Source organism: Odocoileus virginianus, chromosome 3, assembly GCF_023699985.2.
Source record: "Odocoileus virginianus isolate 20LAN1187 ecotype Illinois chromosome 3, Ovbor_1.2, whole genome shotgun sequence".
Classification (NCBI taxonomy): Eukaryota; Metazoa; Chordata; class Mammalia; order Artiodactyla; family Cervidae; genus Odocoileus; species Odocoileus virginianus.
The window spans coordinates 19,921,761-19,939,305 of record NC_069676.1 but is presented as its reverse complement, the minus strand read 5'-3'; the positions used below and the strand labels follow the sequence as shown (position 1 = coordinate 19,939,305).

Genomic DNA, 17,545 nt, shown 5'->3' with positions numbered 1-17,545 from the left:
GATATCAAAGCAGAACAAATAAACAGTGATTCCATGTTCACAGATAAGAAGACTTAATACTGTCAAGAAGTCAGTTCATCCTAAATTAATCTATAGATTCAATACAATCCTAATCAAAATTCTAACAAGTTATTTTGTGGATATCTATAAAATGATCCTAAAGTTCATATGGAAAGACAAAAGACCCAGCACAGACAATACAATATTAAAGCAGAAGAACAAAGTTGGAGGATTGATACTACTTGACTCTGAAGCTACTACAAAGCTGCAGTAATCAAGACAATGTGGTATTAGTGAAAGAACAATCAATCAATGGAACAGAACAGTGAGCCTAGAAACAGACCTCCATAAAAATAATCGACTCATATTTGACAAAGGAGCAAAAGCAATACAATGGAGCAAAAAGTCTCTCAAAAAATGATGATGGAACAAATGGACATACATATGCAAAAAATATAAATCTAGACCTTACACTCTTCACTCAGTATAACTCAAAATGGATTACAGACCTAAATGTAAAACACAAAACTATAAAACTGGAAGACAACATGGGAGAAAATCCTGGTGACCCTGGGTATGGTAATATCCTTTTTTTTTTTTTTTTCCCATTTATTTTTATTAGTTGGAGGCTAATTACTTTACAGCATTGCAGTGGTTTTTGTCATACATTGAATTAGCCAAAAAGAACAACAAAGACATGATCCATGAAAGAAATGATTGATAAGGTGGACTTCATTAAAATTAAAAACTCTGCTACAAGAAAGACAATACAAAGAGAATGAGAAAACGAGTCACATACTGGGAGAAAATATTTGCAAAAGAGACATTTAAAAAGGACTGTTATCTAAAATATATATAATGAATTCATAAATACAACTATAAGAAAACAAAAACTCAACTAAAAAATGTACCAAAGCCCTTAACAGACCCCTCAGCAAAGAAATATACAGATGGCAAATAAGCATAAGAAAATATGTCCCACATCACATGTTATCAGGGAACTGTGAATTAAAACAATGAGATATTAATACCATCACATACCTATTAGAATGACCAAAATCCAAGACACTGACAACATCAAATGCTGACAAGGATATGGAACAATAGGACTCTCATCCACTGTTAAAACAAATGCAAAATAATGCAGATACTTGGAAAGACAGTGTGGCTATTTCTTACAAAACTAAACTTACTCTTTACACAAACCAGCAATCACATTCTTTGGTATTTGCCCAAAGGAGGTGAAAAGGTAATGTTCACACAAAAATCTGTACATGGATGTTTATAGTATCTTTATTCATAACTGCCAAAATGTGGAAGAAACCAAGATGTCCTTTAGTAGGTGAACAGATGAATAAACTGTAACACATTCAGACAACACAATATTATTCAGTACTAAAATGAAATAAGTTATGAAACCATGAAAAACAAGAAGGAACCTCAAATGGATATTAGTAAATAAAAGAAACTGATCTGAGATGGCTACATACTGTATATTCCAACTATATAACACTTGAGAAAAAGCAAAGCTATGGAAACAATAAAAATATCAGTGGCTGCTGTGAAGAGTGGGGGCAAAGATGCACAGTTGGAACACAGAGGATTTTTAGGACAGTGAAATTCTCTGTATTAGATTATAATGATGGATATAGGTCATGAGACATTTGTCCAAACCTATAAAGTACAACATTAAGACTGAACCCTTTACCCATAGGTATAGGTAAACTAAGGAATTTGGGGGGATTATGATATGTCAATCAATATAGGTTAATCCTTAATGAAAATGTACAATTCTGGTGAATGATGTTGATAATGAGGGAGGCTATTTATGTGTCAGGGCAAGGGGTATATGGGGAATCATTGTACCTTCCTCTCAATTTTATTGTAAACTTAAAACTACTCTAAAAAAAAAAAGGCAATCTGCTATCAGCTTTTCCCTTAAATGTCCCCCAAATAATGACAGCAAGGTAAGTCCAAGGAGGTAACAGAGGGAAATGTGCTCAGTACCAAATGAGAACTTACTTTGGGTTTTGCAATCTCCTTGATCTTCCTGATTTCCTTGTCAGACATGACATTGTAGAACCTGATGTATGGGCTGTCCCATTCATCCTCCTCTTTGAAGGGGGCGATGACCAGCTGGGGTGTCCTGTTGCCATAATGGTACCTACAGAAAAGCCTCTTCCGCCTCTGTGGTTTCTGGGAAGCACAGAGCAACAAGTCTATGTTACGAGCTCCTCAGTTTGCAGGCACCAGCCTCACTCCTTAGGCCTATCTCCTCCCTCTTCCCTCAGAAAGGAAAAAAAGCATAATGGAACACAAATCATTCAATATCTTCTCTGTCAGGAACATCCTTACTCACATTTACAAGCCCTTAGAGGGAAGTGATTCTTATATTGGACTTAAAAAACAGTGACAATTCACCTTAAATGGGTTTGGAAAAAAGAGTCTTTTTCTTCTATCCAACTTCCCGTAATGTCCAGGGGTGATCAGCTCACTTCTGTGATTGAACCCTTTAATGGTCTACTGTCTGTGGCCTTCCTACTTATGCTATGACCCAAGGACCAGCATCAGTTGGGAGATGGTTAGAAATACAGAATCTCAGGTTCTAACTCAGTATTACTGAATTAGAATCTGCATTTTAACAACATCCCAGGCGATTCCCATGCACCTTAGATTTTGAGACACTAACAAAGTCCAAGATCTACCCATGATCCACCTGGCCCTCCATGAGCCTACCTATATTAAAATTCTGAATATTATAGCTTCTTTTCTCAAATATTATGCTCTACTAATATAAGAAATGTTTCCTAATTCCAAAATATAGGATAATTTTTCTCACTGTACACTTGTTCATGGTATAGTCTCAGCCTAAAACTTCTTTTATTACATTGTTCACCTGGTAATCTAGTTTAGGAGTCCTTTACCTGTGAACCTTACAACTTTTTGTCCTAGAGTTAATAACCTTCTGTTTTATGTTGCTATCAAATCTTGCACATACCACTACTGTACTAAAACTACTTATTTATATTTTAAATATTCCTTTAATAGACTACATATTTCTGTAACAGGGCCATATTATTATTCATTTTTGCTTAATTTCTTTCACATGCAGGTAATAAAAAACAATATTCATAATAGTCTTAATGCCTAACATCTAATTAGCCATCAATTAAAATAAGTGTTTGATATAATTATAAGACTGAAAAAGACCCAGTGGTGCACTCAACGGGCAGGTTCAAGAACTAAAATATCTTTTCAACTAAATCTGGCCTTCCAAAGTCAAAAGTCTCCAGTATTCACATGGCCAGGTGGTCTAAAGGTCTCCAAGTACCCTAAGCATCCATTATAACCCCAATGACTCCCTTTCCCGTCTTACAAATTTGATACCCTCTCCGCGGCACAGGCTTTCATAGCTCTCCAGGGTTTGCTTATAATCCAGAGTATCCTGAGGAGAACTGCTCAGTGTCTCCTGCTTGGACTCTGATTCTTCATTCCCAAAGTTTCCTGCCCTTTCTTCCTCCAACAACTTCACAAAGTATGGCAGATTCAACTGGGCTTGTTTATGAGAGGAGTCTGGACAAAGGAAAGCAAATAGTTAATAATCAGAGAGATCATTCAGAGAAGCTCTGCAATTCTACTTCAAACGACACTGATAAACCAGTATGGAATTTGAACACTGTCCAGAATTATAATTAAGAGAGAAATAAAAACTGGTATGGAGAAAATCCACCCCACTGTGCCTCACTCACCAGTTCCAAGGGACCTAATACAGACAGGCAACCAGTGGTCCTGCCTCACACTCACAACTCAGTTTTATGCTGAGCACATCTGCTTCCTAATGCATTTTCATTACAATGTTATATATCATGTGCTGTTTTATATATCTATATATCTATATCTATATCTATATATATATATATATATATATATACACACACACACAGTAAGAATGTAGACTAGAGTTCCAGATAACTTCCACAAGCATCATTATCTCATGGGCCCTCACAATATCCAAGATAGAAGGATTTTGGTCCCCATTCCTCAGGTAAGAATACCAAGACACAGAATAAACAAGGAACCTGGGTCAAGATCATATAGAAAAAAATAAGCAAACCAGAACTAAAACCCAGATGTCTAACTCGGTGGCTATTATCAAAAATACTAAAAAAATTTACAAGGCTTATCTCACATAACAGTCATGAAGGACACTCCCATGTTAGCCAGTCAATGAAAGAGTTCTGGCAATAATGTCAACAAAAGAAAGATTTTATGAACCTGAGTCATGGCAGCAAAGTCTAGAGTGTTAAATCTTACCAAGTTTATTAATATAAATCAGGTGTGGTATGATAATATAAATGCTCTTTTCAAAAGAAAACATATTACAGTCAAATTAGATATAGCCCTTTGGTCATCCTAGAGTAATTATGAATCCAGGACTGAAATATTTTTCACTAAGCTCTCACAGTGCTGTGAATAGTTATCATGTTATTTTCTACAATCCATTGACTTTATCTGTTAACACGTCTAATCTCCCACTATCATCCCCAAATGACCTTAAGATATTCTGGGAATAGGCCATACATATTTAAGTCTTTTGCCCAGTACAGATTCTAGCATGTAACAGACCTCTGTAAGTTTGCTGAATTTAGTAACAATAAAATGACTCTGCAATATCCCCATCTGTTGGTAGTCTTTATGCCAAGACATCTCCCTGAAAACAAAGGGAATACACCACCTGTCAAGGAGCTCCTTCTGCTTTTTGGCAATTATCTTGAATTTCTCTTCAAACAGAACCCAAGAGTATCTAGCTACATAGTCTTCTCATGTGATCTAGGGCTAACTCTAAGGGCCACAGAGAACAAAAATAATCAATTCCTCTAATTCTTAAGTTAATCTTTTCTTCCTCCAATAATTCCAATTATTTGTTAAGATTTTGACACTGATTCTAATTTGTGAGTTTTCTGACATCACCAAGCAATTCTCTGACAGCTGCTGGGTGTTCTACTATTTAACTCAATTCTGGCACTACCCATCTGAAGATAGGGTCAGATCCCATAGGCTAAGGGTTCAATCCCACAACACGGACTCCTACCCTTACCTCTACTTCAGTGACCAATTGCTGTTCAATCTCTGAGTCACGTCTGACTCTTTGCAACCCCATGGACAGTAGCATGTCAAGCTTCCCTGTCCTTCACTATCTCCTAGAGTTTGCTCAAACTCATGTCCATTGAGTTGGTGATGCCACCCAACAATCTCATCCTGTCACCCCCTTCGCCTCCTGCCCTTAAGCTTTTCCCAACATCAGTGTCTTTTCCAATGAATCAGCTCTTCACATCAGGTGGCCAAAGTATTGGAGTTTCAGTCCTTCCAATCAATATTCAAGGAGATTTCCTTTAGGATTGACTGGTTTGGACCTCTTGCAGTCCAAGGAACTCTCAAGAGTTCCAGCACCACAATTCAAAACCATCAATTCTTTGGCACTCAGCCCTCTTTATGGTCCAACTTTCACATCTGTATGATGACTACTGGAAAAACCACAGCTTTGACTATACGGACCTTTGTCAGCAAAGTGATGTCTCTGCTTTTTAATACACTGTCTAGGTTTGTCACAGATTTTCTTCCAAGGAGCTTTCCAAGTATCTTTTAATTTCATGGCTGCAGTCACCATCCACAGTGATTGTGGAGGCAAAAAAATAAAATCTGTCACTGTTTCCACTTTTCCCCCATCTATTTGCCATGAAGTGATGAGACTGGATACCATGATCTGCTTTTTGAAATCTGAGTTTTAAGCCAGTTTTTTCACCCTCCTCTTTCACTCTCAAGAGGCTCTTAAGTTCCTCTTCACTTTCTGCCATTAGAGTATTATCATGTGCATATCTGAGGTTGTTGATATTTCTCCCAGCAATATTGACTCCAGTTTGCAATTCATCCAGTTAGGTCTTTCACATGATGTACTCTGCATAGAAGTTAAATAATCAGGGTGACAATATAAAGCCTTGTCATACTCCTTTCCCAACAGTGAACCAGTCCATTTATCCATGCCCGGTTCTGATTGTTGTTTTTTAACCTGCATACAGGTTTCTCAGGAGACAGGTAAGCTGATCTGGTATGCCCATCTCCAGAAGAATTTTGCCCAGTTTGTTGTAATCCACACAGTCAAATGCTTTAGCATAGTCAATGAAGCAGAAGTACATGTTTTTTCTGGAATTCCCTTGTTTTTTCTATGATCCAACAGATGCTGGTAATTTGAGCTTTGGTTCCTCTGCCTTTTCTAAATCCAGTTTGCACATCTGAACTTCTCAATTCACTCACTGCTAAAGCCTAGCTTGAAGGATTTTGATCATTACCTTGATAGCATACAAAATGAATGTAATTGTACAGTAGTTTGAACATTCTTTGGCACTGCCATTCTTTAGGACTGGAATGAAAACTGACCTTGTCCAGTCCTGTGACCACAGACGGGTTTTCCAAATTTGCTGGTGTACTGTGTTCAGCACTTTAACAGCAGCATCTTTTAGGATTTAAAACAGTTCAGCTGGAATTCCATCACCTCCACTAGCTTTGTTTGTAGTAATGCTTCCTAAGGCCCACTTGACTTCACTCTCCAAGATGTCTGGCTCTAGATGAGTGATCACACCATCATGGTTATTCTGGTCATTAAGCCCTTTTTTGTACAGTTCTGTGTATTCTTGCCACCTCTTCTTATCTTCTGCTTCTCTAAGGTCCATACCATTCTGTCCTTTATTGTGCATATCTTTGCATGAAATGCTCTCTTGGTATCTCCAATTCTAGTCTTTCCCAGTCTATTGTTTTCCTCTATTTCTTTGCATTGTTCACTTAAGAAGGCTTTCTTATCTCTCCCTGCTATTCTCTGGAACTCTGCACTTAGTTGGATATATCTTTCCTTTCTCCTTTGCCTTTCACTTCTCTTTTTTCTCAGCTATTTGTAAAGACTCCTCAACCACTTTACCTTCTTGCATTTCTTCTTCTTTGAGATAGTTTTAGTCACTGCCTCCTGTACAGTGTTATGAACCTCCATCCATAGTTCTTCAGGCACTCTGTCTACCAGATCTAATCCCCTGAATCTATTCATTACCTCCACTGTTAGTGCTTCTGACTACTGGCTGTGGATTGGAAGTTCTAGTGACTCACTCCTTGGGTTTGCTTAATTTGTTAGAGCACCCCAAAGAACTCAGAGAAACATGTTACCAAGTAGATTACCAATTTACAAGTTACAAACAAATAAAAGATATGCATAAGGCAAAGTATGTGGCAAGGGGTATAGAACTTCCATGCTCTTTGGTCTTGCCACTCTCTCAGCATCTCCATGTGTTCACCAGTCTGGAAGCTCTCTATGCCCTCTCCTCTGGGTTGTTATGGAAGCGTCATTATATAGGTAGGTTTGATTAAATCATTGGCTATTGTTGGTCAATTTAACCTCCAGTCCCTCTCCTCTTTCCTGGAGGTCAGAAAAGTTTCACACAGGGCTTGTTCCCCTGGCAAGCAGCTCTCATCTTTAGGTTACCTGAAAGTTTTCCGAAAGTCACCTCATTAACTTAACAAAGACATCTTTATGCCTCTCATCACTTAGGAAATTTGATTTTTGGAGCTTTGTGCCAGGAACAGGGAGAAACCCAAATACATAGTACTTATTGTAAGTCACAATATCACAGTCACTCAATACAGATCAAATTAAGTGTTTAGCACTACACTGGAGTTTGAAAATGCAAAACTGGTAAAAAAAAAAAAAAAACACTATTATTTCTAAAGTCTTTGCTTTAGAAATAAAATTTGCCTGTCCTTGGTAAACAAAGGATATTGTAACCACCAAGACATTACATTATAACCACCCAAAAGATGAGCCCTGAGGGAACCCAGGATGGAAACAGATTACCTGCCATTTAGGAATCATCAGATTGCAGCTATTCATGAGGGTGCAGCTTGGGGAAAGTCATGATGAGAAAACACAGGATACTGGCCCCATATTGCTGAGGTTCATATCAAGCAATGATTTCAGTGAGCCCAGACTCTTGCATCTTCCAATATTCAGAAAAGTGCTAAAATCCTTAACTTGAGATATCTGGTTTTCTTTGCTTAACAATAATCTTTTGATGTTTCAACTACTTGACCTTTGTTTTGCTGACTTAAAAAATGCACCAACGTGAGAGTTGTGAGTTAAGTTTTATTTGGGGCAAAATGAGGACTATAGTCTGGGTGACAGCATTTCAGATAGCTCTGAGAAACACATATATGATCAACATATATGTGATTTAGGAGCAGACATCATCATGAAGAAATGTGGTGCTTTTCTAGACATGAGAAGATGCAACAATTGAGCTCACAGAATCAATTCCTGAAAATATATAATTATTTGAAGACCTGTTCTGCCAATTTTTTCAAGCACGGAATGCCTCCTTCCTGTTCTCCTTCCTGAACTTCCTTCAGCAGATGTTGGAGGTCAGCAGCTGCAGCAGCATGTGTGATTTAATCCTTGTAGAGGTAGACAGGAAGTGTACATGGCAAGTGCCAACTGGCAGTTAACAGTCGCAAAAACTCCTATATATCCTGGCTCCCCCTTCTCCTCCTCATAACAGTTTTCTCAGCGCTATCTGAGATGCTGTCTCCCAGGTCTGAAGTCATAATAATGTGTGCTCAATAAAACTTTCAATTTTTAGGTTGTGCGTTTAAAAAAATTTTTTAATCTACTTGGCTGTAATGGGTCTTAATTGAGGTATGCAGTATCTTCAGTCTTCACAGAGACAGGCGGGATCTTTAGATGTGGCATGTGGAATCTAGTTCCTTGATCAGGGATCAAACCCAGGCCCCCGGAATTGGGAGTTTGTAATCTTAGCCACTGTATTATCACAAGGAAGTCCTTTAGGCTGTGCTGTTGTTTTTTTTTTTTTTTCTGTCAACAGCTTATTGGGGAAAACAATTTAATAAAGGCAATATAGATGGAAATGAACTATTAAAATAAAACATAATAAACTTCTATGGTGAAGGGAATTACAGGCTACTATGAAACTTGTAGAAGGGAAGAGGAGAATGTCAGAACAGATTTATCAGCACAGAGAATGCCTCAGTTGCGAGCCCTCTTACTTAAAGACTGATTATCGGGTCGAGAGGGAGGTGGGAGGGGGGATCGGGATGGGGAATACATGTAAATCCATGGCTAATTCATGTCAATGTATGACAAAAACCACTACAATATTGTAAAGTAGTTAGCCTCCAACTAATAAAAATAAATGAAAAAAAAAAGACTGATTATGCCTGAGAAACAAAATATTGACTGCTGTATCGGTAAACAAAGGATATTGCAGTCATCAGTGATTGTAGTCCCCATGGATGGTGCGCCCTGAGGGAGTTCACAATGGAAACAAGCAATACTGACCATGAGCAACCATTAGACTGCAGCCACCCTCAATGCTACAGCCTGAAGAAACTCGGTATGAGGAAACATGGGATACTGGCCCAGATAACTGATGTGCCTATCAAAGGAATGATTTCAGTGGGCCCAGACTTCCAAGTCTCCATTCACAGAAAAGCATTAAATTCCTTAACTTAAAGTATATAGTTTTCTTTTATTAACAGGAGCTTCTTGGGAATTTCCTGGCAGTCCAGTGGTTAGGACATGGTGCTTTCACAACTGAGGGTTGGGGTTTGATCCTTGGTTGTGGAACTATGACCCCACAAACCATGTGGTGCAGCCAAAAAACAAACACCCAAAACAGTCAATTGTACTGTTGTTGTTGTTGCAAAAATTCCCACATATCCTGGCTTCTCCTCCTTCCTTTTTGGTACAGTTTTCTCAGCATTTATCTGAGAGGCTGTCTCCCAGGCTTGAAGTTCTAAGAATGTCCACCAAATAAAACATTACTCTCAACTTTCAGGTTTTGTGTTTCTTTCCAGTTGACACGTCCCAGTAGAATTCTTTGTTTTACCTCTTATAACTTACCTCCATCAAATTTATACATGACTATATTTTAAATACAAATATTTATTGAAAGCTTAATTTTAAAAAATGGAACCACCTATTACCCCACATCTCCTTTCCATTCACATGTCTCAAAAGTGGCCACTTTCTTCAGTTGTTCCCCTTCACATTTTATTGCTAAATTTATGAATCAGAAAATGATAAGTTTATTATAAGACCTAAGTTATCATAGAGGGACTGGAAAAACAAGAAGTTTCTATAGCAACGATGTCTTCAAGAAAACAATGCATTAACTGATTATGACCATACCAAAACAAATAGACATTTTCACTGTTACACAGAGCTCCTTAGTGAATTTTCACTACCATATGAAGGCTAACTAGTTGTTCAGCAACCTACTTCATGCTCCTGGAAACAAAGAAACTTTGTATTTTCCAAACCTCCCTTGAAATGAGATGGGGTCCATGATAGCTCTGACAAGAGAATGTGGACAGAAGTGATGGATGCCACTTATAGGCCTGGCCTATAACATGTATCATGAATTCCTTCACACAGCTAGCATGAAGGGACTCCAAAACAACAGAATCATTCTGGAGTAGAAAAAAAAAAAAAACTCAATTTTTTTTCCCACACAACTTGTGGGATCTTAGTTCCCCCACCAAGCATTGAACTCAGGCCCCCTAAAGGGGAAGTGCAGTGTTCTAACCACTAGACTACCAGGAAATTCCCTCGAAAAAAATCTAAATTCTTGAGTCAACATTTAGAAAAGCCACCCAACCTGCAGGAGGACCTGCATGGATGAAAAGTAAAATTTTATACATTTCTTGTCTTAAAAGATTTGGGAGTTTATTTGTTACCATAGGGTAGTCTTCCCTGACTAACAATTGAGTCACAAGAACTCTATGGAATATTCCACCCAAGGCCAGGGCAGGTGGGTCAGTTGTTAAGTGGGATGAAGGAGCAGGTCAACACAGAGCAAATTACTTGCTTTCCTAGCTCCCAAGGGTATTACCAACAGAAAGCAGCTGATTGGTGAAGTCCACTGCCCTGTACAGGTCCAAGCCGGAAGCTGATATCTCTGAGATGGTCCAGGACTTGAATCTCAGAGATAGTGCTATGCTCCCCTGCATTCAGTTGCTTTAGCGCTTGCTGCATCCAAAGCATTGAATGGTGAAGGTCGTTGATGCTGAGAGCTGTCTGGCCCAGCCTGAACCAATCACCAACACAATCATCAACTCAGGGTAGAACGATACTTGGTTCCTAGAAGCAAGAAGAACAATGATATTCCTGATAAAGGACACAAAGGGTGATCACTGAGGTCAATAAAGAGATCATTTACACACTCTATTCCCACTATCCAAATACAACCAGTCTTAAGTTGTTTCCCTTCATATTTTATCTCTGAGTACATGCTTCAGAAAATGATCAGATTATTTTTATAACTACGTTTGGTTAAGATAAGGGGTTTACCCCATAGAAGACACTGAAATGAGTTCCCACAGACCACCTTATTAGTAGGAACATACTTAAAACATTAGGCAGTATGGGGAAAATAAGCATGTATCAGGAGCTCTATGCAGGTTCTAATTCAAGATAATATAAGAATGAGACACCAATAAAAGCTATATTTGATGAAGCAGGTGTAGACTTTAAAAAATATTCACAATCTAAAAGTTGAGAGTTATGTTTTATTCAAATTTTTAGGACTTAAAACCTGGGAGGCAGCACTTCAAGTAACCCCAAGAGAACCGCTCCAAGGAGGAGAGGAAGGGGAGCCAGGTTATATAGCAGTTTTGCAAAAGGGTAGGTAACATGCATGTTAAAAAAAATTACTGTTAATTAAAGGAAAAGTAGGTATCTCAAGTTAAGGAATTTAGCACTTTTCTATGTATGGGAAGATGCAAGAGTCTGGGCTCACTGAAATCATTCCTTTGATATGCACCTCACTTACCTAAGGCCAGTATCCTGTTTTCAAATCCTGAGCTTCCTCAGGTCTCACTGGCTCATGTTGGAGGGCTGCAATCACTGATGATTGTGACATCTTTGTTTACTGATATGGTAGGAAATATGCCATTTCTTACAAAGTTTTGAAAGTCATCTGCCTATTATACCAAATCCACCCAGGCATAACTGTTCAATTTCTCTTCTACTTCCTAAAATCAGATCCCAGTTTCCTAGAACATGAAGTGCTTCTGGTTTTTATCTCCTAAATTCCCATGAAAGGTCCAGAGTTCTCGGAGCACCTCACAGCAACATGAGGTGGCTAAAAGGCAAAAAGTAGCTTCTTCCTCTGTATTTCTCAAGTACTACAGGAAAAAAATTGCAAGTTCTAAAGGCAAGAAAAGCAGCTCTAAAGCAAATGTTCACAAAGGGAACCCATGCAAGTTGCTTACCTGGCAGGACTTCCCTGGAAAGAGCCTTCAGATCCAGTTTGTATGTGCACTGAAGAAGCAGCAGGGTCTTAGCAGCCCCAGTCACATCCTCATCTGTAGGGAAAAACCTGTGCAATGATGTGAGCCTGGAAGTAAACACTTCCACACACCAGAGAGGCAGAAAGTTAAAGGAGAAAGAAAAAAAGATCACATGAAATTACTGATAAAAGGAAATAATCCAGTAAAGAACAGACTGCGACTCGTGGGTTCGATTCCTATCAGGAAGATCCCCTGGAGAAGGAAATGGCAACTCACTCCAGTATTCTTGCCTGGGAAATTCCATGGACAGTGAAGTGTGGTGGGTGACAGTACATGGGGCTGCAAAAGAGTCAGACACGACTCAGTGACTAAACAACAACAAAGAACAGACCAGAGCATACTATCAGACCTCAATACTTTACACAAAATTGAAATCATCTGGAAATAGTGGGAATGGAGGTGCTGGGACAATGACTTTCTAAAACTATCCTCCACCATACACAAAAATAAACTCAAAATGGATTAAAGATCTAAATGTAAGACCAGAAACTATAAAACTCCTAGAGGAGAACATAGGCAAAACACTCTCTGACATAAATCACAGCAGGATCCTCTATGACCCACTTCCCAGAATATTGGAAATAAAAGTAAAAATAAACAAATGGGACCTAATGAAACTTAAAAGCTTTTGCACAACAAAGGAAACTATAAGCAAGGTGAAAAGACAGCCCTCAGATTGGGAGAAAATAATAGCAAATGAAGCAACAGACAAAGGATTAATCTCAAAAATATACAAGCAACTCCTGAAGCTCAATTCCAGAAAAATAAATGACCCAATCAAAAAATGGGCCAAAGAACTAAACAGACATTTCTCCAAGGAAGACATACAGATGGCTAACAAACACATGAAAAGATGCTCAACATCACTCATTATCAGAGAAATGCAAATCAAAACCACAATGAGGTACCATTACACGCCAGTCAGGATGGCTGCTATCCAAAAGTCTACAAGCAATAAATGCTGGAGAGGGTGTGGAGAAAAGGGAACCCTCTTACACTGTTGGTGGGAATGCAAACTAGTACAGCTGCTATGGAATACAGTGTGGAGATTTCTTAAAAAACTGGAAATAGAACTGCCATATGACCCAGCAATCCCACTTCTGGGCATACACACCGAGGAAACCAGATCTGAAAGAGACACGTGCACCCCAATGTTGATCGCAGCACTGTTTATAATAGCCAGGACATGGAAGCAACCTAGATGCCCATCAGCAGACGAATGGATAAGGAAGCTGTGGTACATATACACCATGGAATATTACTCAGCCGTTAAAAAGAATTCATTTGAGTCAGTTCTAATGAGATGGATGAAACTGGAGCCCATTATATGGAGTGAAGTAAGCCAGAAAGATAAAGACCATTACAGTATACTAACACATAATATGGAATTTAGAAAGATGATAACCCTATATGCAAAACAGAAAAAGAGACTCAGATGTACAGAACAGACTTTTGGACTCTGTGGGAGAAGGCGAGGGTGGGATGTTTCGAAAGAACAGCATGTATATTATCTAGGGTGAAACAGATCACCAGCCCAGGTTGGATGCATGAGACAAGTGCTCGGGCCTGGTGCACTGGGAAGACCCAGAGGAATCGGGCAGAGAAGGAGGTGGGAGGGGGGATCGGGATGGGGAATACATGTAACTCCATGGCTGATTCATGTCAATGTATGACAAAACCCACTGAAATGTTGTGAAGTAATTAGCCTCCAACTAATAAAAATAAATGAAAAAATAAAAATAAAATAAAATAAAATAAAACTACCCTCCAACACAGTAACCACTGGCTACATGTGGTTATTAAGGTGTAAATTTATTAAAATTAAATAAAATTTAAAATTCAGTCCCTCAGTCATACTAATTAAATTACATTTCAAATGCTCAGTAGCCAGATATGTCTACTAACTACCATGTTGGATAGTACAGATACAGAACACTTCCATAATGAAAGGTTTTACTGCACATGCAGTGCTCAGTTGCTGTCTTATTTGACTCCTTGTGACCTCCTGGATGTAGCCCATCAGGCTCCTCAGTCCATGAGATTTCCCAGGCAAGAATACTGGAGTGAGTTGCCGTTTCCTTCTCTAAGGGATCTTCCTGACCCAGGGATCAAATACGCACTTCCTGCATTGGTAGGCAAATTCTTTACCACTGAGCCACAGAAGTGCTCTAAAATAACTCTTGGAATTGAAAACAACAGATAAGATTAATAAATCATTGGTAGTGCTGCAAGGTAGCTTATTAATGCAAATGAAAATTGCTTCTAGAGGAACTCACTTTCAAGCAGATTTCAAAGAATAATTTCCACAGAAAGAAGTCCAAGGAAAGCAAATATTAATAGCTCTCAAGAGGGAGGAAAAAAAGCAGAAACAATCCAAAAAAATTTTTTTAATTCAGATGTTAGAATTATATGACATGTAATATGAAAGAATATCTTTAATATGTCTAAGAAATGGAATAGGGACTTGAAATACAATAAAATTGCAAGAAGATGACAAACACTATCCAAATTGACATACATAAAAATTGAATGAAAAGTTCGATAGATTTGGGACTTCTGGTTTTGGCCATGATAAAGTAGCTTACAGTGAAGTAACTTTCCCACAAAAAGCAAATATAAAATATGAACAGAATCAATAAAATAATTATCTGAAGGCATTGGATAGCAATTAATATAAATTGACTTGGAGGCTATACTCATTAAGAGAAGGAAGATACTAGAGGTAAGCTCTGCACTCAACCTAAATTTTCCAAAAGCCATTTAACTGTACACTTAAATGAATTTTATGGTATGCAAATAGCTCCTCAACAAAGCTGTTTTAAAAAGTCAGAGTATTCTTCTATAAGGAACTGAGTATCCTCATGAAAAGAACCAGATACACTGGCATTTTGATGTTTCCTAGAGTATGATTAGCATCCTCCCCAACAGCTAACCCAAATTCTACCAATATAAACATTCTGCTTACATTTTCAGTATTTTCAGAGGTTTTAAGTTTTCTCTTTCAACTTAACCTCTCTGATACCAACCCTCTCTGATATGAACAAATGATTTTTTAAAAATCCACCAAGCATATAATGAAACCCTCCAACATCAGAATCCATGATAATACAAAAATGGTGAAAAAGGGTTCCTGGTTAAACACATAATAATGGGAACAGAGAAAACTTTCCTTAAAACTGATAAATAACACTTAAGAGATATTTAAGTTGATAGACAATACATCCAAAACACAACTGCAAAACATCTTGTATAAAGAACAATGATCATAAAAATAAAGATTTTAAAAATTCAAAATGACTGTCAAAAAATTAAATTCAAAGTAAAATTGCCAGTTCTAGGAAGTATAAAAAACAGGAAAAGAAATGAAAAATATGAGAAAACAGATCAATGCAGGAGATCCCCCATCCAAGTAATGCAAGCTCCAGAAATAAAGAAGAGAGAAAATAGAGGAAATTATGAGAAATACAATTTTCCAGAACTAAAGAAAAACACAATCTCTTGTATTGAATGCACTCACCAAGTGTCAATCTGAGAAAATGAAACTGACAAACAAAAATCTCCCAAAGTACCATTGCGAAATCTTAGCCCAAGGATAAAAATAAGACCTTGCAAGAGAGGAAAAAAAAACAGGTATTCTACAAAGAAGAGAGAATCAGACTGGTATCAGTCTGTCCATTAGCTACACTGGACAATAGAACAACGAAAGTTCTGAGGAAAAATTCCTTCAATTTTTGGCATGCTTGAAATAGGGCTAAAAAATGAATAAATTCTATTTGGAACAGGAAAATAAATGTTTTCAGAAAGATGTTTTTAAAGAAACTCATAATAACTCACTTTACTAGACTTAGAAAATCAAAATAATAATATTCTGACTTCTGCTTCTGCCCACAAGTATTAAATGCTACAAGACTGTTCTCTCTCACCATGAGCAGCTAGAAAACTGGACCAAATAAATCAAATTGGACAAAAAGCAGAGCAGAGCAGGACTAATCCTTAAGAACAGTAAAAGAGATGATGAGAACCCCATGATAGCCCCATATTTCTGCCTGGAGACAGATTCTTAACATCACTGTTGGGGATGCCAAGGCGGTAAGAAACTGCAGAACAGAGTATCAAAGAAGAGGGACACACACACACACACATACACATGGTCCTGAAATCTAAAAATGGGTCTCCTCCATTCTTTGGCTGTAATACTATTCTATACTTGCATTAGGCAAAAATCCAAAAAACGAGACAAAGAAATACTGTAGAGGAAAAATAATCATCAAGAAGTTTAGATCTAAACAATTCTCATCATTTATACAAGGCAGGAAATCACTTGACTTCCCACTATCAAAATGGGGAAACTATGCTGAATACACAGAGCACTCACTAGAAATCCCACCAAAAATGGATCTTGAAGGAGGAGTTAATCCACAGAATACAGACCATTCTAGATTCACCTTAACAAAAATTAAAAGCAAGCTTCAAAGGAATAAAACTGATCTGCATTTAAATGCTTACTAGAATAAAAACACTCTATAAAGAATATCACAAAATTCAAGGTAGAATTCATAATCCTGGCACCCAGTAAAAAACTACCGGATCTGTTCAGAGAGGAAGTGGACCAGACACAACCTTTAAAAGAATAATGCAGTCCAAGAACATGAAATAAACTGATTAGAGCCAAAAAGGTCCAAGTCCACATCCATTAGATCTTGAGTCACAGTACACAGCTCATTATGATAACACATCAGCAAGCTAAGTGACATACCCATAGGGGCCATGACAGTTCCAAGGCCAACTATAAAAGTCAAAAAGTGGGTGGTGGTCCAAATCCTGAAAATGCCCATCCCTTGCTACAAAAAAAAGGAAACTACAGGCCAATATCACCGATGAACATAAATGCAAAAATCCTTAACAAAATTCTAGCAAACAGAATCCAACAACATATTAAAAAGATCATACATCATGACCAAGTGGGCTTTATTCCAGGGATGCAAAGATTCTTTAATATCCACAAATCAATCAATGTGATACACCACATTAACAAATTCAAAGATAAAAACCATATAATTGTCTCAATAGATGCAGAGAAAGCCTTTGACAAAATTCAACATCCATTTATGATAAAAACCCTCCAGAAAGCAGGCATAGA

The 17,545-nt window shown here is 37.9% G+C and overlaps 1 protein-coding gene across 1 annotated transcript; it reads right to left on the bottom strand.

The window, feature by feature from the left end:
- Positions 1–1,933: 1,933 nt before the first annotated feature.
- LOC110150690 (prolyl 4-hydroxylase subunit alpha-2-like) lies at positions 1,934–12,502 on the bottom strand (the record flags this gene model as incomplete). Its single annotated transcript, XM_070457615.1, has 3 exons — positions 1,934–2,196; positions 3,377–3,573; positions 12,328–12,502. Coding segments are annotated over 3 exons (630 nt in total), but the record flags the coding sequence as incomplete, so codon positions are not given.
- Between the last annotated feature and the right edge of the window lie 5,043 nt (positions 12,503–17,545).